The sequence below is a fragment of the Pezoporus wallicus genome, unplaced genomic scaffold (assembly GCF_028554395.1).
Source record: "Pezoporus wallicus isolate ANWC-B61680 ecotype Strahan unplaced genomic scaffold, APGP_CSIRO_Pwel_v1 contig_8345, whole genome shotgun sequence".
Classification (NCBI taxonomy): domain Eukaryota; kingdom Metazoa; phylum Chordata; class Aves; order Psittaciformes; family Psittacidae; genus Pezoporus; species Pezoporus wallicus.
Window position 1 is genome coordinate 1 of NW_026642007.1, and position 13,907 is coordinate 13,907.

General features: G+C 61.2%; 1 protein-coding gene across 1 annotated transcript; it reads right to left on the bottom strand.

The window, feature by feature from the left end:
• Positions 1–1,965: 1,965 nt before the first annotated feature.
• On the bottom strand, positions 1,966–12,549 carry SORT1 (sortilin 1). The gene is made up of 20 exons (XM_057426537.1): positions 12,465–12,549; positions 10,863–10,975; positions 10,688–10,725; positions 10,500–10,602; positions 9,321–9,485; positions 9,100–9,173; positions 8,927–8,976; positions 7,805–7,935; positions 7,575–7,719; positions 7,246–7,401; positions 7,046–7,152; positions 6,073–6,175; positions 5,816–5,984; positions 5,531–5,721; positions 5,271–5,460; positions 3,653–3,769; positions 3,406–3,514; positions 3,223–3,329; positions 3,005–3,125; positions 1,966–2,075 (listed from the first exon to the last, which is right to left on the bottom strand). The coding sequence occupies exons 1-20, from the start codon at positions 12,547–12,549 to the stop codon at positions 2,061–2,063; spliced, it is 2,289 nt and encodes a 762-aa protein (XP_057282520.1). The 3' UTR covers positions 1,966–2,060.
• Positions 12,550–13,907: the final 1,358 nt, after the last annotated feature.

A 13,907-nucleotide genomic window follows, 5' to 3' on the forward strand; every position in this document is an offset into this window, starting at 1 on the left:
GCCCCATGGACACCCCCAAACCCCATATACAATCACCCAGCCCCATAGACACCCCCATAGACACCCCCAGCCCCATGGACACCCCAAACCCCATAGACAACCGGTAGACCCATGGACAATCCCCAGCCCCATAGACACCCCCAAACCCCATATACACCTCCCAGCCCCATAGAGCCCCCCTAGCCCTATGGACACCCCCAAACCCCATAGATACCCCCCCCAGCTCCATAGGCACCCCAAGCCCCATAGACCCGCCCCAGCCCCATAGACACCCCCCCAACCCCATAGACACACCCAGCCCCATAGACCCCCCCCAGCCCAATAGACACCCCCAAACCCCATATACACCCCCCCACCTCCATGTACACCCCCAAACCCCATAGACACCCCCCCCAGCCCCATAGAGCCCCCCAGCCCCATAGGCACCCCCCCAACCCCATAGACACACCCAGCCCCATAGACCCCCCCCAGCCCAATAGACATCCCCAAACCCCATATACACCCAGCCCCATAGAGCCCCCCAGCCCCATAGGCACCCCCCCAACCCCATAGACACACCCAGCCCCATAGACCCCCCCCAGCCCAATAGACATCCCCAAACCCCATATACACCCCCCCCACCTCCATGGACACCCCCAAACCCCATATACACCCCCCCACCTCCATGGACACCCCCAAACCCCATATACACCCCCCCACCTCCATAGACACCCCCCCAACCCCATAGACACCCCCAGCCCCATAGACACCCCCCCAACCCCATAGACACCCCCAGCCCCATAGACCCCCCCCCGCCCCATAGACACCCCCAAACCCCATATACACCCCCCCCACCTCCATGGACACCCCCAAACCCCATATACACCCCCCCACCTCCATAGACACCCCCCCAACCCCATAGACACCCCCAGCCCCATAGAGCCCCCCAGCCCCATAGGCACCCCCCCAGCCCCATAGCCCCCCCCTAGCCCCATAGCCATCCCCTTACACCAGGGGGGGGTCCCTTCTCTGTCCCCCCCCCCGAGTTTGTGTCTGTATTGAGTTGCCTTAAACTGGAATAAATGAACAGTGTTTTTAATGCCTGCCCCCCCCATCGGCCCTGCATGGGGGTGACCCCCCCGGACCCCCCCCCTTCCCAGCACAGGGCAGGGCCCAGGCTCTGCTTTGATTTCCATTACCCCAAATATACAGACACAGCCCCATGGGTCCAGCTTTACCTGGGGGGGGGTGGGGGGGTCCATGTGTGTGCCCCCCCCACACCTGGGGGGCACACAGGGCTCTATGGCTTTGCCTTAGGGCTCCCAGCCCCGTGTTGAAGCACATGCAGAAGGTGCCCCCCCCCCCCAATCCCACCAGCACTTGGGGGGCGGGGGGGGGGGCTGTTATAGCCGGGGGTGTGTGGGGGGCCCAGTCTATGTCGTGACACCCGGCCCTATTGCGATAGCTATGGGGCAGAGCTGAGCCCCCACTGCCCAATATGGGGAGGGGGGACAGAAGCCACCCCCCCCCCCCAGAGGCTGGTTGGGAGGTGGGGGGGGGGGTGGGTGTTGTGGGGTGACCCCCCCCCAATAAAGGATGGATCCAGTGTAAGGAGCCTCACAGTGTGGGGGTTCCCCCCCCCAGCCAGGATCGAGCCCCCCCCCAGCCCCTCCCTGCTTCAAGCTTCAATTCCTTATTGCTGCGTTTCCCTTGGCCACTGCAAGCTTGGGGGGGGGGGGGGGGGGGGGGCCAAACCGTGCCACCCCCCCATGGGGACCCGCACCCCAAAGCTGGGGGCACCCCATGGCAGCATTGCTTTGGGAAGGACGAGGGGAACCCCCCCCACCCCAAGCAGTGGGGACACCCCAAAGCTTGTCCCCAGCCCCCCCCCCCCCCCCCCCGCCTTGGGGACACTGTGGGGAGGGGGGGGCAGTTCCTATGACATAAAATAGCCCAGAAAAGGGGATAATAAAGAGCATCCCCCCCCCCCCCAAAAGGATGGAGCTCAGTTACAGCCCCCCCCAGTGCGGGGGGGGGGTCCTGCCTTTGGCAGCATCCCTGCGTCCTCAGCATCAGCGCTGCTATTCCAAGAGATCCTGGAGGGGGGAGGATATGGATCTGTCACCCATTGGGGTGCCCCCCCCAGAGAGGAACCCCCCCATAGAGCCCTGTGGAGTGCGTGTGGGGGGGGGGGTATGGATCTGTCACCCATTGGGGTGCCCCCCCACCCCAGCAGGACCCCCCCATAGAGCCCTATAGAGTGGGGGGGGATATAGATCTGCCACCCATTGGGGTGTGTCCCCCCAGAGCAGGATCACCCTATAGAGCCCTATGGAGTGGGGGGGGGGTATATGGATCCATCACCCATTGGGGTGCCCCCCCTAGAGCAGGATCCCCCCATAGAGCCCTATGGAATGGGGGGGGGGGGGGAGATAGAGAACCCTATGGAGGGCGGGGGGGGGGAGATATGGATCTGTCACCCATTGGGGTGCCCCCTCTAGAGAGGCACACCCCCATAGAGCCCTGGGGGGGGGGGATATAGATCTGCCACCCATTGGGGTGCCACCCCCCAGAGCAGGATCCCCCCATAGAGCCCTATAGAGTGTGGGGGGGATATAGATCTGCCACCCATTGGGGTGCCACCCCCCAGAGCAGGACCCCCCATAGAGCCCTATAGAGTGTGGGGAGGGGGAATATAGATCCGCCACCCATTGGGGTGCCCCCCCCTAGAGCAGGATCCCCCCATAGAGCCCTATGGAGTGTGGGGGGGGGTATAAGGATCCATCACCCATTGGGGTGCCTCCCCTAGAGAGGAACCCCCCCATAGAGCCCTATGGAGTGTGTGTGTGGGGGGGTATGGATCCATCACCCATTGGGGTGCCCCCCCTAGAGAGGAAACCCCCATAGAGCCCTATGGAGTGTGTGTGTGGGGGGGTATGGATCTGTCACCCATCGGGGTGCCCCCCCATAACACGACCCCCCCATAGACCCCTATGGAGTTGGGGGGTGGTGGGGGGGGCCTCACCTCATCGGAGTCATCGTGGTACCCAGGCTTGGGGGGCGCGGGGGGGCCCAGCGCATCGATGGTCTCCGCATCGTTGGCCTCCGCGTGCTGCTGCAGCACCGAGTAGCGCTGCACCAGGAACCTGGGGGGGAACCGGTGAAGGCAGCAGCCCCCCCCACCCCCCCACCCCCCACCCATGGGGGGGGAGCCGTTGTTGGGGGGGAGGGGGTGTCCCTCACCTGCCCCCACACACGTATTTCTTGACCAGAAGCACGGCGATGGCCGCGGTCAGCAGCAGCGCGGTGCCCACGGCCAGGATGGCGGCAGCGGGGCTGCGGGGGGCGGCCTGTGGGAACGGGGGACACCGTGACCCCCCAGTGCCCGCGGTGTCACCCATGGGTGCTGCCGGCACCGGCACCCACCAGCGGGCTGGGGCTCAGCAGGTTGCTGGTGCATTTCTTCTTCATGTCCGTCTCCTCCCGCGCCGGGCTCTCCCCTCCGGAGCATTTATCCCCAGGGATCTTCCGGTACCTGGAGGTGAAGGAAGCGCTCGGTGATCCCAGAGAAGCTTCCCAAGGGATGCCCGGCCCCAGGGGGCAAGGGGATGGAGCCGGGTCTGGCCCCACTAAGGGCAGGATGAGCTGAGGAGCGGATGGGGCCGTGCGGTACCCGCTGGTCCTGAGCAGCTCCCGGCGGCCGTAGAGGCAGAATTCCAGGTCGTGGCCCTTCAGCTCCGGCTGCTCCACGCACTCGGACTGGTTCTCCGGGCGGTAGTAGCCGAAATCACTGCGGGAGGAAGGGGAAAAGGGGATGAGACACCCCCCCCCCCACCTTGGGGGGACACAGCGGGGCTAAAGGAGGAGGATGCTGGTCTGAAAGGGGGATGAGAGGTGGGGGGAAGATGTTGGGAAGGGATGGGAAGACACACGGGGACGTGGGAAGATGCGAAGGTGGGACAATGGTGGAGGTGAAAAGAGTGGCAGAGGGAGTGGGAAGACATTGGAGAGGTGGGATAATGGTGGGAGGTGGGAAGATGTTAGAGGTGGGAAGGTACGGGGATGAGATGAATCAGGGATGAGATGAAGCAGGGATATGATGACACAGGGATGGATGACACAAGGATGGATGATGCTGGGGATGGGATGGCGCAAGGATGGGATGATGCAAGGATGGTATGACGCTGGGAATGGGATGATGTTAGGGATGGGATGACACTGGGGATGGGATGATGTTGGGGATGTGATAATGCTGGGATGGGATGATGTTGGGGATGGGGTGATGTGGGGACGGGGTGATGCGAGGATGGGATAAGGCAGGGATGAGTTGATACAAGGATGGTATGATGTTGGGAATGGGGTGATGTTAGGGATGGGATGACACTGGGGATGGGATGATGTTGGGGATGTGATAATGCTGGGATGGGATGATGTTGGGGATGTGATAATGCTGGGATGGGATGATGTTGGGGATGGGGTGATGCGGGGTGATGTGGGGACAGGGTGATGCGGGGATGGGATAAGGCAGGGATGAGTTGATACAAGGATGGTATGATGTTGGGAATGGGGTGATGTTAGGGATGGGATGACACTGGGGATAGGATGACATTGGGGATGGGGTGACGTCGGGATGGGGTGACGTAGGGGATGGGATGAAGTTAGGGATGGGATGACACTGGGGATGGGATGATGTTAGGGACGGGGTGATGCAGGGATGGGATAAGGCAGGGATGAGTTGATACAAGGATGGTATGGTGTTGGGAATGGGGTGATGTTAGGGATGGGATGAAACTGGGGATAGGATGACATTGGGGATGGGATGACGTCGGGATGGGGTGACGTAGGGGATGGGATGACACTGGGGATGGGATGATGTTAGGGACGGGGTGATGCAGGGATGGGATAAGGCAGGGATGAGTTGATACAAGGATGGTATGGTGTTGGGAATGGGGTGATGTTAGGGATGGGATGAAACTGGGGATAGGATGACATTGGGGATGGGGTGACGCTGGGATGGGGTGGGATGAAGGGGATGGGATGACACTGGGGATGGGATGATGTTAGGGACGGGGTGATGCAGGGATGGGATAAGGCAGGGATGAGTTGATACAAGGACGGTATGACGTTGGGAACGGGATGATGTTAGGGATGGGATGACATTGGGGATGGGGTGACGCCGGGATGGGGCGATGCAAGGATATGATGATGCAGGGATGGGGTGACGTAGGGGATGGGATGATGCAGGGATGGGAAGATGCTGGGGATGGGATGATGCTTGGAACGGAGCCCACCAGAGGAAGTCCTGCAGCGTGCAGGGGCACACGGACGGCTGCTTGGTGACCACGTAGTCGCGGCCGTTGCGGCACACGGAGGCCTTGCGCAGCCGCCGGTACTGCTCCTTGTAGCCCAGGATGCAGCCGTCGCCGGGGTCGCCGGGATCGCTGGAGTGCGCCAGCCAGATGGTGTAGTCCTTGTCCTCACCTGCGGGCACCGCGCTCAGCGCCAGGATGGCACCACGGGGGCCCCCGTCCCCGGCGCCAGCGGCACTCACAGGCCCTGCTCAGCAGCTCGCCGAAGTCGATGGTGTAGGAGACCCACTTGCGGAAGAAGAAGCTGCCGCGGAAGCCCCACACGCTGACGGTCATGGAGCGGGCGCCCGGCTCCGACGCCAGCCCCGTGAAGAAGATGGGCTCCTTGGAGAAGGGGTACCGGTACCAGCACTGCCCCTCGTCCGTGGAGAACCTGCGGGCAGGGGATGCGCTCAGCACCACCACGGGGCACCGCCGAGAGCATCCCCCGTGCCCATTGACCCCCCCTGCGCCCCAAACCCCGTTACTCGATGGTGTTGATGGGTTGGCTGCTGTGCTCCACGGCCACGATGAGGCCGCCCGAGTCCAGGATGGAATAATGGTGCGGCCCCTCCAGCATCCGCGCCCACGTGTAGCCCCCGTCGTCGGAGATGTACACGTCGGGGGTCATCACCGAGATGGCCCCCCCCACGCTGCCTATGGGGACACACACACACACAGGGTCACCATGGGGAGCAGGCCGTGGTGCTGGGCTCCCTTGTCCCTGCCCCGGCGGGGTGGGTACCGTGAGCGATGACGATGCCGACGGCGTTGGGCTCCGAGAGCGGCGCCATGGGCACGTTGAGCTTCTGGGAGATGCTGTAGGAGGCGTGGATGTGGAGACTGCACTGCAGGAGAGAGGAGAGCGTGGCCACACGGACCGCAGGGACTCCCAACGGGGTGCTGGGAGCCACCCCAGGGTGACCCCAGCCTGAGCAGAGCTTGTCAGGCAGCCCTATGGAGTGACCCACATCCCATGGAGTGACCCACATCCCATGGAGAGATCCACATCCCATGAGTGATCCACATCCCATGAGTGATCCACATCCCATGGAGTGATCCCCAGCCCCATGGCGTGATCCTCAGCCCCATGGAGAGATCCACATCCCATGGCGGGATCCACATCCCATGGTGTGATCCACATCCCATGGAGAGATCCACATCCCATGAGTGATCCACATCCCATGGAGTGATCCCCAGCCCCATGGCGTGATCCTCAGCCCCATGGCGGGATCCACATCCCATGGCGGGATCCACATCCCATGGCGGGATCCTCATCCCATGGTGTGATCCACATCCCATGGAGTGATCCACATCCCATGGTGTGAACCACAGCCCCATGGAGTGATCCCCAGCCCCATGGCGTGATCCACAGCCCCACGGTGTGACCCACATCCCATGGAGGTGTGACGTGATCCACATGAACCACAGCCCCACGGTGTGACCCACATCCCATGGAGTGATTCACATCCCATGCCGTGAACGACAGCCCCATGGCGTGATCCATAGCCCCATAGCGTGAACCACAGCCCCGTGGTGGACCTGCAGCCCCACAGCGTGCCCCACATCCCATGGTGCGCCCCACACCCTCAGCATCTCTGCCGGGAGGCATGAGCTGGATCCCCCCCCCATCCCTCAGCATCCCTTTGGCAGAGCCGAGGCAAGGGACCACCGAGGGGCCCCACAGCAGCACCCACAGGGACAGGGCCCAGCCCCACCTCGTCCTTGCTGCGGGCCGTGGAGTCACACGAGGTGTTCTTGGGCTTGCGCAGGGGCACCCACTGCCCCCCCCGGTCAAAAGTGATCACGGACTGGATGGAGTTATCTGCAAGGGGTCGGGGCAGAGGCGGGGGGGAGAAGGGGGTCAGGAGCATCCCAACACCTGCTCCCACAGCACCCACCCCGGGCCCAGACCCACCCTCGGAGAGGACGCTGGTGATGAAGATGCCGCGCAGGGAGGTGACGTTGGTGAAGTCGGTCTCCCCCCCCGTCGTGGTGTAAAGGTGCCGCTCCAGGGACTTGGAGTAGACGATGCCGCGGTCGTCCGAGGTGTAGATGGTGCCGAAGCCCGTGTCTAGGGCAGGGACACAGGGGTAAAGGTGATGGGGGGGCCAGGAGGGGTTGGAGGAAGAGGAAGGACCCCTGAAGGCCACAAGCGAGGAGCTGCTCAATAGGGATGCTCCGATGGCAATGAGCCCCATGCACGGGGGAGCAGGTCCCGGTGGCCCGGTCCCCGGTGGTGCTCACCGCCTGGCTCATCCACGTGCATGAAGACCAGGTCCTCGTTGGCTGCTAGGATGGAGTAAAACTGCTCGTGGCCCACGGAGGGCAGCTGGGCCATGTTCCAGCTCTCCCCTTGGTCCAGGGAGACGTGGATGCGCCTCGTGGTCCCCTGAAGGAGCCAAAGCATCGTCAGCCTTGCTCGTCCTCACGGGGATGAAGGCACTGGGGCGGGGGGGGACAAGGGGGACAAGGACCTGCTCTGTCATAACGGAGGCGAAGAGGAAGCGTCCCCCCAGGCCGAAGGAATAGATCTTGGTGCCGATGACCTTGAAGGAGGAGCCGAAGTCCGAGGTTTTCTTGAGCTCCAGGAAGCCCAGATCAGCTTCTTGAGGAGAAGGGAGCAGGGATTAAAGAGCCTGGAGCTGCCTCCGGCTTCAGCAGCCACCACAGGGGCTGTTCCCAACAGTACCAAAACACATCCCCCCCAGTATCCCAAAACATCCCCCCAGTATCCCCACACATACCCCCAGTATCCCAACACATCCCCCCCCAGTATCCCCACACATACCCCCAGTATCCCAACACATCCCCCCAGTATCCCCACACATACCCCCAGTATCCCAACACATCCCCCCCAGTATCCCCACACATACCCCCAGTATCCCAACACATCCCCCCCAGTATCCCAACACCCCCCCCAGTATCCCAACACATCCCCCCCAGTATCCCACACACATCCCAACACATCCCCCCCCCAGTATCCCCACACATACCCCCAGTATCCCAACACATCCCCCCCCCAGTATCCCCACACATACCCCCAGTATCCCAACACATCCCCCCAGTATCCCCACACATACCCCCAGTATCCCAACACATCCCCACACCCCCCCAGTATCCCCACACATACCCCCAGTATCCCAACACATCCCCCCCAGTATCCCCACACATACCCCCAGTACACACATCCCCCCCCAGTCCCCACACATCCCCAACACATCCCCCCCCCCAGTATCCCCACACGTACCCCCAGTATCCCCACACATACCCCCAGTATCCCAACACATCCCCCCCAGTATCCCCACACATACCCCCAGTATCCCAACACATCCCCCCCAGTATCCCAACACATCCCAACACATCCCCCCCAGTATCCCAACACATCCCCCCCAATATCCCAACACATCCCCCCCAGTATCCCAACACATCCCCCCCAATATCCCAACACATGCCCCTCACAGTATCCCAACACATCCCCCCAGAATCCCCACACACACCCCCAGTATCCCCACACATCCCCCCAGTATCCCCACACATCCCCCCAGTATCCCCACACATCCCATGCAGTGCTGGCTCCATGCACGGGCAGGACTTACTGCAGGAGTTGTTCAGGAAGGTGGTGAAGAAGATGGTCCCATCCGCGCCCCTGGGCAGGGAAGGGAAGAGGGGACATTGCACTGGGAGCAGTGGGACACAGGGGGATGGGGGGGGGCTTGGTGACCCCATGGCTGTCCCGTCCCCCCCCCCCCATGGGGGGTCCCTCACTCACCACTTGGCCAAGCACACGGCTCTGTGGATCAGGACCCATTTGTGCCCGAAGTCCCTGGAGACCCAGAGCCCGTTCTATGGGACAGGGAGAGGGGTTTGGGTGACCCCCCCCCCAAAACCACATCCCCATCTCTGCGTCTCCAAGCCCCTTCCCAAGCAGGCATCCCCCCAGCACAGCATCCATAGGGAAGAGGCCCCGCTTTGGGCCTCATCCTGGCTCACCTCGGTGCTGAGCGCCAGCAGGCAGTCGGGGTCCCGCGGGCTGTAGCTGAGCTGCACCAGCGGCTGGAAGGGCAGATCCGTCTGGATGAAATTCCTGGCAAAATCCAGGGAGCGGAAGATGCGGCCCCCGCGGCTCCCAGCGGAGACATCCCCGGTGAGGATCACCTGCATGGGGCGAGCCATGACCATGGGATATGGGGCACCCCAACAGCCCATCCCCACCCTTCCCATCCCCACTCCCACCTTTCTCATTCCCACCCTTCCCATCCCCATCCTCACCTTTCGCACCCCCACCCTTCCCATCCCCACTCCCACCTTTCTCATTCCCATCTTTCCCATCTCCATCCTCACCTTTCCCATCCCCACCTTTCCCATTCCCACCTTTCCCATCCCCATCTCCACCATTCCCATTCCCATCTTTCCCATCCCCATCCCCACCTTTCCCACCCCCACCTTTCCCATCCCCACTCCCACCTTTCCCATCCTCACCTTTCCCATCCCCACCATTCCGATCCCCACCCCCACTTTTCCCATCCCCACTCCCATCTTTTCCATCCTCACCTTTCCCATCCCCATTCCCACCTTTCCCATCCCCATCCCACCTTTCCCATCCCCATTCCCACCTTTCCCATCCTCACCTTTCCCATCCCCACCCCCACCTTTCCCATCCCCACTCCCACCTTTCTCATCCCAAACCCCACCTTTCTCATCCTCACCTTTCCCAAACCCATTCCCACCTTTCCCATCCTCACCTTTCCCATTCTCATTCCCACCATTCCCATCCCCATTCCCACCTTTCCCAACCCCATTCCACCTTTCCCATCCCCATTCCCACCTTTCCCATCCCCATTCCCACCTTTCCCTTCCTCACCTTTCCCATTCTCATTCCCACCTTTCCCATCCCCATTCCACCTTTCCCATCCCCATTCCACCTTTCCCAACCCCATTCCCAACTTTCCCAACCCCATTCCCACCTTTCCCATCCCCATTCCACCTTTCCCATCCCCATTCCCACCTTTCCCATCCCCATTCCACCTTTTCCATCCCCATTCCACCTTTCCCAACCTCATTCCCAACTTTCCCAACCCCATTCCCACCTTTCCCAACCCCATTCCCACCTTTCCCATCCCCATTCCACCTTTCCCATCCCCATTCCACCTTTCCCATCCCCATTCCCACCTTCCCGGAGTTGCCGGGCCCGATGGCCACACCGAACTCGGTGCGGATGAAGGTGTTGTTGATGAGGCTGGAGATGTCCAGGAAGCTTTTCCCATAGTCCTCACTGCAAAGGAGGGAGCACACGGTGGGAAGTGGGAACAGGGATGCAGGGGGGGGGTCCTCCCACCCCTCCATAGGATCCCACTCACCTCCGGTACAGTTTGGATTGCCCAAAGCTCAGGATCACCTGGAATGCCGTCGGGATGAGCAGGATGGGGATAGGGGGACAGAGCAAGGGCACACGGTGGGGGTCACCCCATCCCGATCCCATTGTCCTCTATGGAAGTGGGGATACCCCCCCAACCGGGAGCCCGCAGTGCTCACCCCAGTGCTGTCACCAACCCAGGACAGGGACACGGAGCTGCTGAGGTCGTCGAAGATGAACTGAGAAGGATGAGAGGGGAAAAGGGGAGGAAAACGGGGTGGGAAAGTGGGAAAAGGGGGAGAAATGGGGTGGAAAAGTGGGAAAAGGGGCAGGAAAGTGGGAAAAGGGGGAGAAATGAAGGGAAAAGGGGGGGAAATGGGGTGGAAAAGTGGGAAAAAGGGGAGAAATGAAGGGAAAAGGGGGGGGGAAATGGGGTGGAAAAGTGGGAAAAGGGGCAGGAAAGTGGGAAAAGGGGGAGAAATGAAGGGAAGGGGGGGAAATGGGGTGGAAAAGTGGGAAAAGGGGCAGGAAAGTGGGAAAAGGGGGAGAAATGAAGGGAAAGGGGGGGAATGGGGTGGAAAAGTGGGAAAAGGGGGAGAAATGAAGGGAAAAGAGAAAACGGTGGGAAAGTGAGAAAAGTGGGAAAAATTAAGGGAAAGGGGGGGAAATGGGGTGGAAAAGTGGGAAAAGGGGGAAAAATGAAGGGAAAAAGGAGTGGAAAATGGGGTGGAAAAGTGGGAAAATGGGGAGAAATGAAGGGAAAAGAGGGGGAAATGGGGGGGGGGAAGCGGGAAAAGGAAAAATTAAGGGAAAGGGGGGGAAACGGAGGGGAAAAGGGGGAGAAAAGAAGGGAAAAGGGGGGGAAGGAGGGGAGAAGAACTCGGTGTCGGTGTAACCGGGCCGGGCCCAGCGCTTGCAATGCCAAACGGGGCCGGCAACGCCAGCGGGTGGCAACCGGCCCTTGCCCGGGCACGGAGCCCGCCCTGATCCCGATCCCGATCCCGATCCCGGCCCGGGAGCGGCGCCAGCGCCGCGGTCAAGTGTCCCCCCCCCCCGCGGTGTCCTGGCCCGTCGGGTGTCTGTGTTCATCCCATGGGATTTGGGATGGGAAGGGTCGGGGGGGTGTCTGTGTTCATCCCATGGGATCCGGGATGGGAAGGGTCGGGGGGGGGGTGTCTGTGTGTCCATCCCATGGGATTTGGGAAGGGTAAGGGGGGCGGTGGGTGTCCATCCCATGGGAGCCGGGATGGGAAGGGACGGGGGGGGGGGTCTGTGTTCATCCCATGGGATCCGGGATGGGAAGGGACGGGGGGGGGGGGTGTCTGTGTGTCCCTCCCATGGGAGCCGGGATGGGAAGGGGGGGTGTGTGTGTGTCTGTGTGTCCCTCCCATGGGATTTGGGAAGGGTCAGGGGGGGCTGTCTGTGTCCATCCCATGGGAGCCGGGATGGGAAGGGTCGAGGGTGGGGGTCTCTGTGTGTCCATCCCATGGGATTTGGGAAGGGTCGGGAGGGGGGGTGTCTCTGTGATCATTCCATGGGATTTGGGATGGGAAGGGTCAAGGTGTGTGTGTGTGTGTGTGTGTGTGTGTGTGCCCATCCCATGGGATTTGGGACGGGAAGGGTCGGGGGGGGCTTGTTTCTGTGCTCATCCCATGGGATTTGGGATGGGAAGGGTCAAGTGTGTGTGTGTGTGTGTGTGTGTGTGTGTGTGTGTGTGTCCATCCCATGGGATTATTGGCTGAAGCGACAGGTCCGGCTGCCCCGGCTCGGGCGGCCGGTACCGGCAGAGCCGGGTGCTTCGGTACCCGGTGATGCCCAGAGCGGGTCAGACCCCCCAGCCCGTTCCCCATTGCCCTCGTTGTCCATGCGGGCGGGGAGCTGAGGCTCTTCCCTTGCCGGGAGGGCTCAGATAAGGAACACAAAGCCTCAATTTTCCCATCCCGAAGAGCCGGTTCCATGGGATGCTGCCACCGGCGCACCCGTGACCGGGAAGAAAGAGCTTTTGTGTGGCTGCGGACACAAACAAAGCCCGAGCAGCAGCGGGTTCAGCTCTTCCCAAAGGAAAAGGGACCCCGACGGGGCCCTAGGGTGACCCAAGGCTTCAGAGCAGGTTTGGGATCAAGGGTGGATGTAGAGGATGAAGCAGGAGGTGCCTGGTGCTGGGTGGTGGCAGATGGCCCGGACCTGCTGGATATTCCAGCCAGGCGAGCTTCCACACCTCAGGAATTAGGAGCAGGGCCATGGGCAGAGCCACATCAGGACGCCAGGGAAGGGCAGAGCCTATCCACTGTGTATGGGTGACCTTTATTCTTCCACCTGGAGGTAAGGGCTGTGTGGTCAACCCGGAACCATGGCCTCGGGCATCGCCTGATGCTCCAGTTTGTGTCCTTAATTTGTTAATGCAAAGAGGGGAAACTCACAGCAGGAATGGGAGAGGATGGAAGAACGGAGGTTATCCAAGGGCTGATCCAGTCGTGAAGACCCGGTTTCCCTTCCCACATCCATCTGGCAACAGCAAGAGAGGGAGTCCTGAAGAAGATGGATGGTACTAGAGGGTAACAGGTAGGGGCTGGTGGGTACAAGTGCTTGCTCCTGCTCCAGTGGAAGGTGGCAAGGGTAGGAACTGGATGAGCTTTAAGGTCCCTTCAACCCAACCTATTCCATAACTCAAATCCCAGTTTATTCCCTTATCCCTTCAGTTCTGAGATGCTGTTCCAAGGATAATGCTGGGGAATGAGAAACAAAACCAAGCGGATGAGCAGAAGTTTCCCAATGCAAACACAACTGCCCTCAAACCTAAGCAGGACGTGCAGGAGGTGACAGGGAAGGGGCTCCACCACTAACCCTAGCCCTGATGGGCTCTGGTCTATCAGTGCTATGGGTATTCCCAAGCAAATCCCAAGCCTGGTTATGGATTTCTGCCCTGGGGAGGAGTCAGAGCTCCAGCTCAAGCCTTATGGACAAAACCCATGGGAGAAGGACAAGGGGAGATGGACCAAAAAGAGCTCCAAAGGGGAATGCCCCAAAGAGGGATGCCCCAAAGAGCTCCAAAGGGGGATGCCCCGAACAGCTCCAAACTGAGCTGCAGCTGAGCTGATGCGAAGCCACCACGAGAGGGAGACGTGGCCCTGCTTTTGGCACAGACGATGCCCTTATTTCAGCTCCCAACGTTCCAAGCCCCCAACGAGGAGCCCAGGATAGAGTAACAAAAGGCTTTATTCTCC

Coding starts and splice junctions, on each gene's coding strand:
- SORT1 (XM_057426537.1), bottom strand. CDS start 12,549: ATGGACAACGAGGGCAATGGGGAACGGGCTGGGGGGTCTGACCCGCTC. Junction 7,153..7,245: donor CACCAGCGTCCTCTCCGAGG/GTGGGTCTGGGC, acceptor GACCCCTTGCAG/ATAACTCCATCCAGTCCGTG. Junction 5,722..5,815: donor CAACCCATCAACACCATCGA/GTAACGGGGTTT, acceptor CCCTGCCCGCAG/GTTCTCCACGGACGAGGGGC.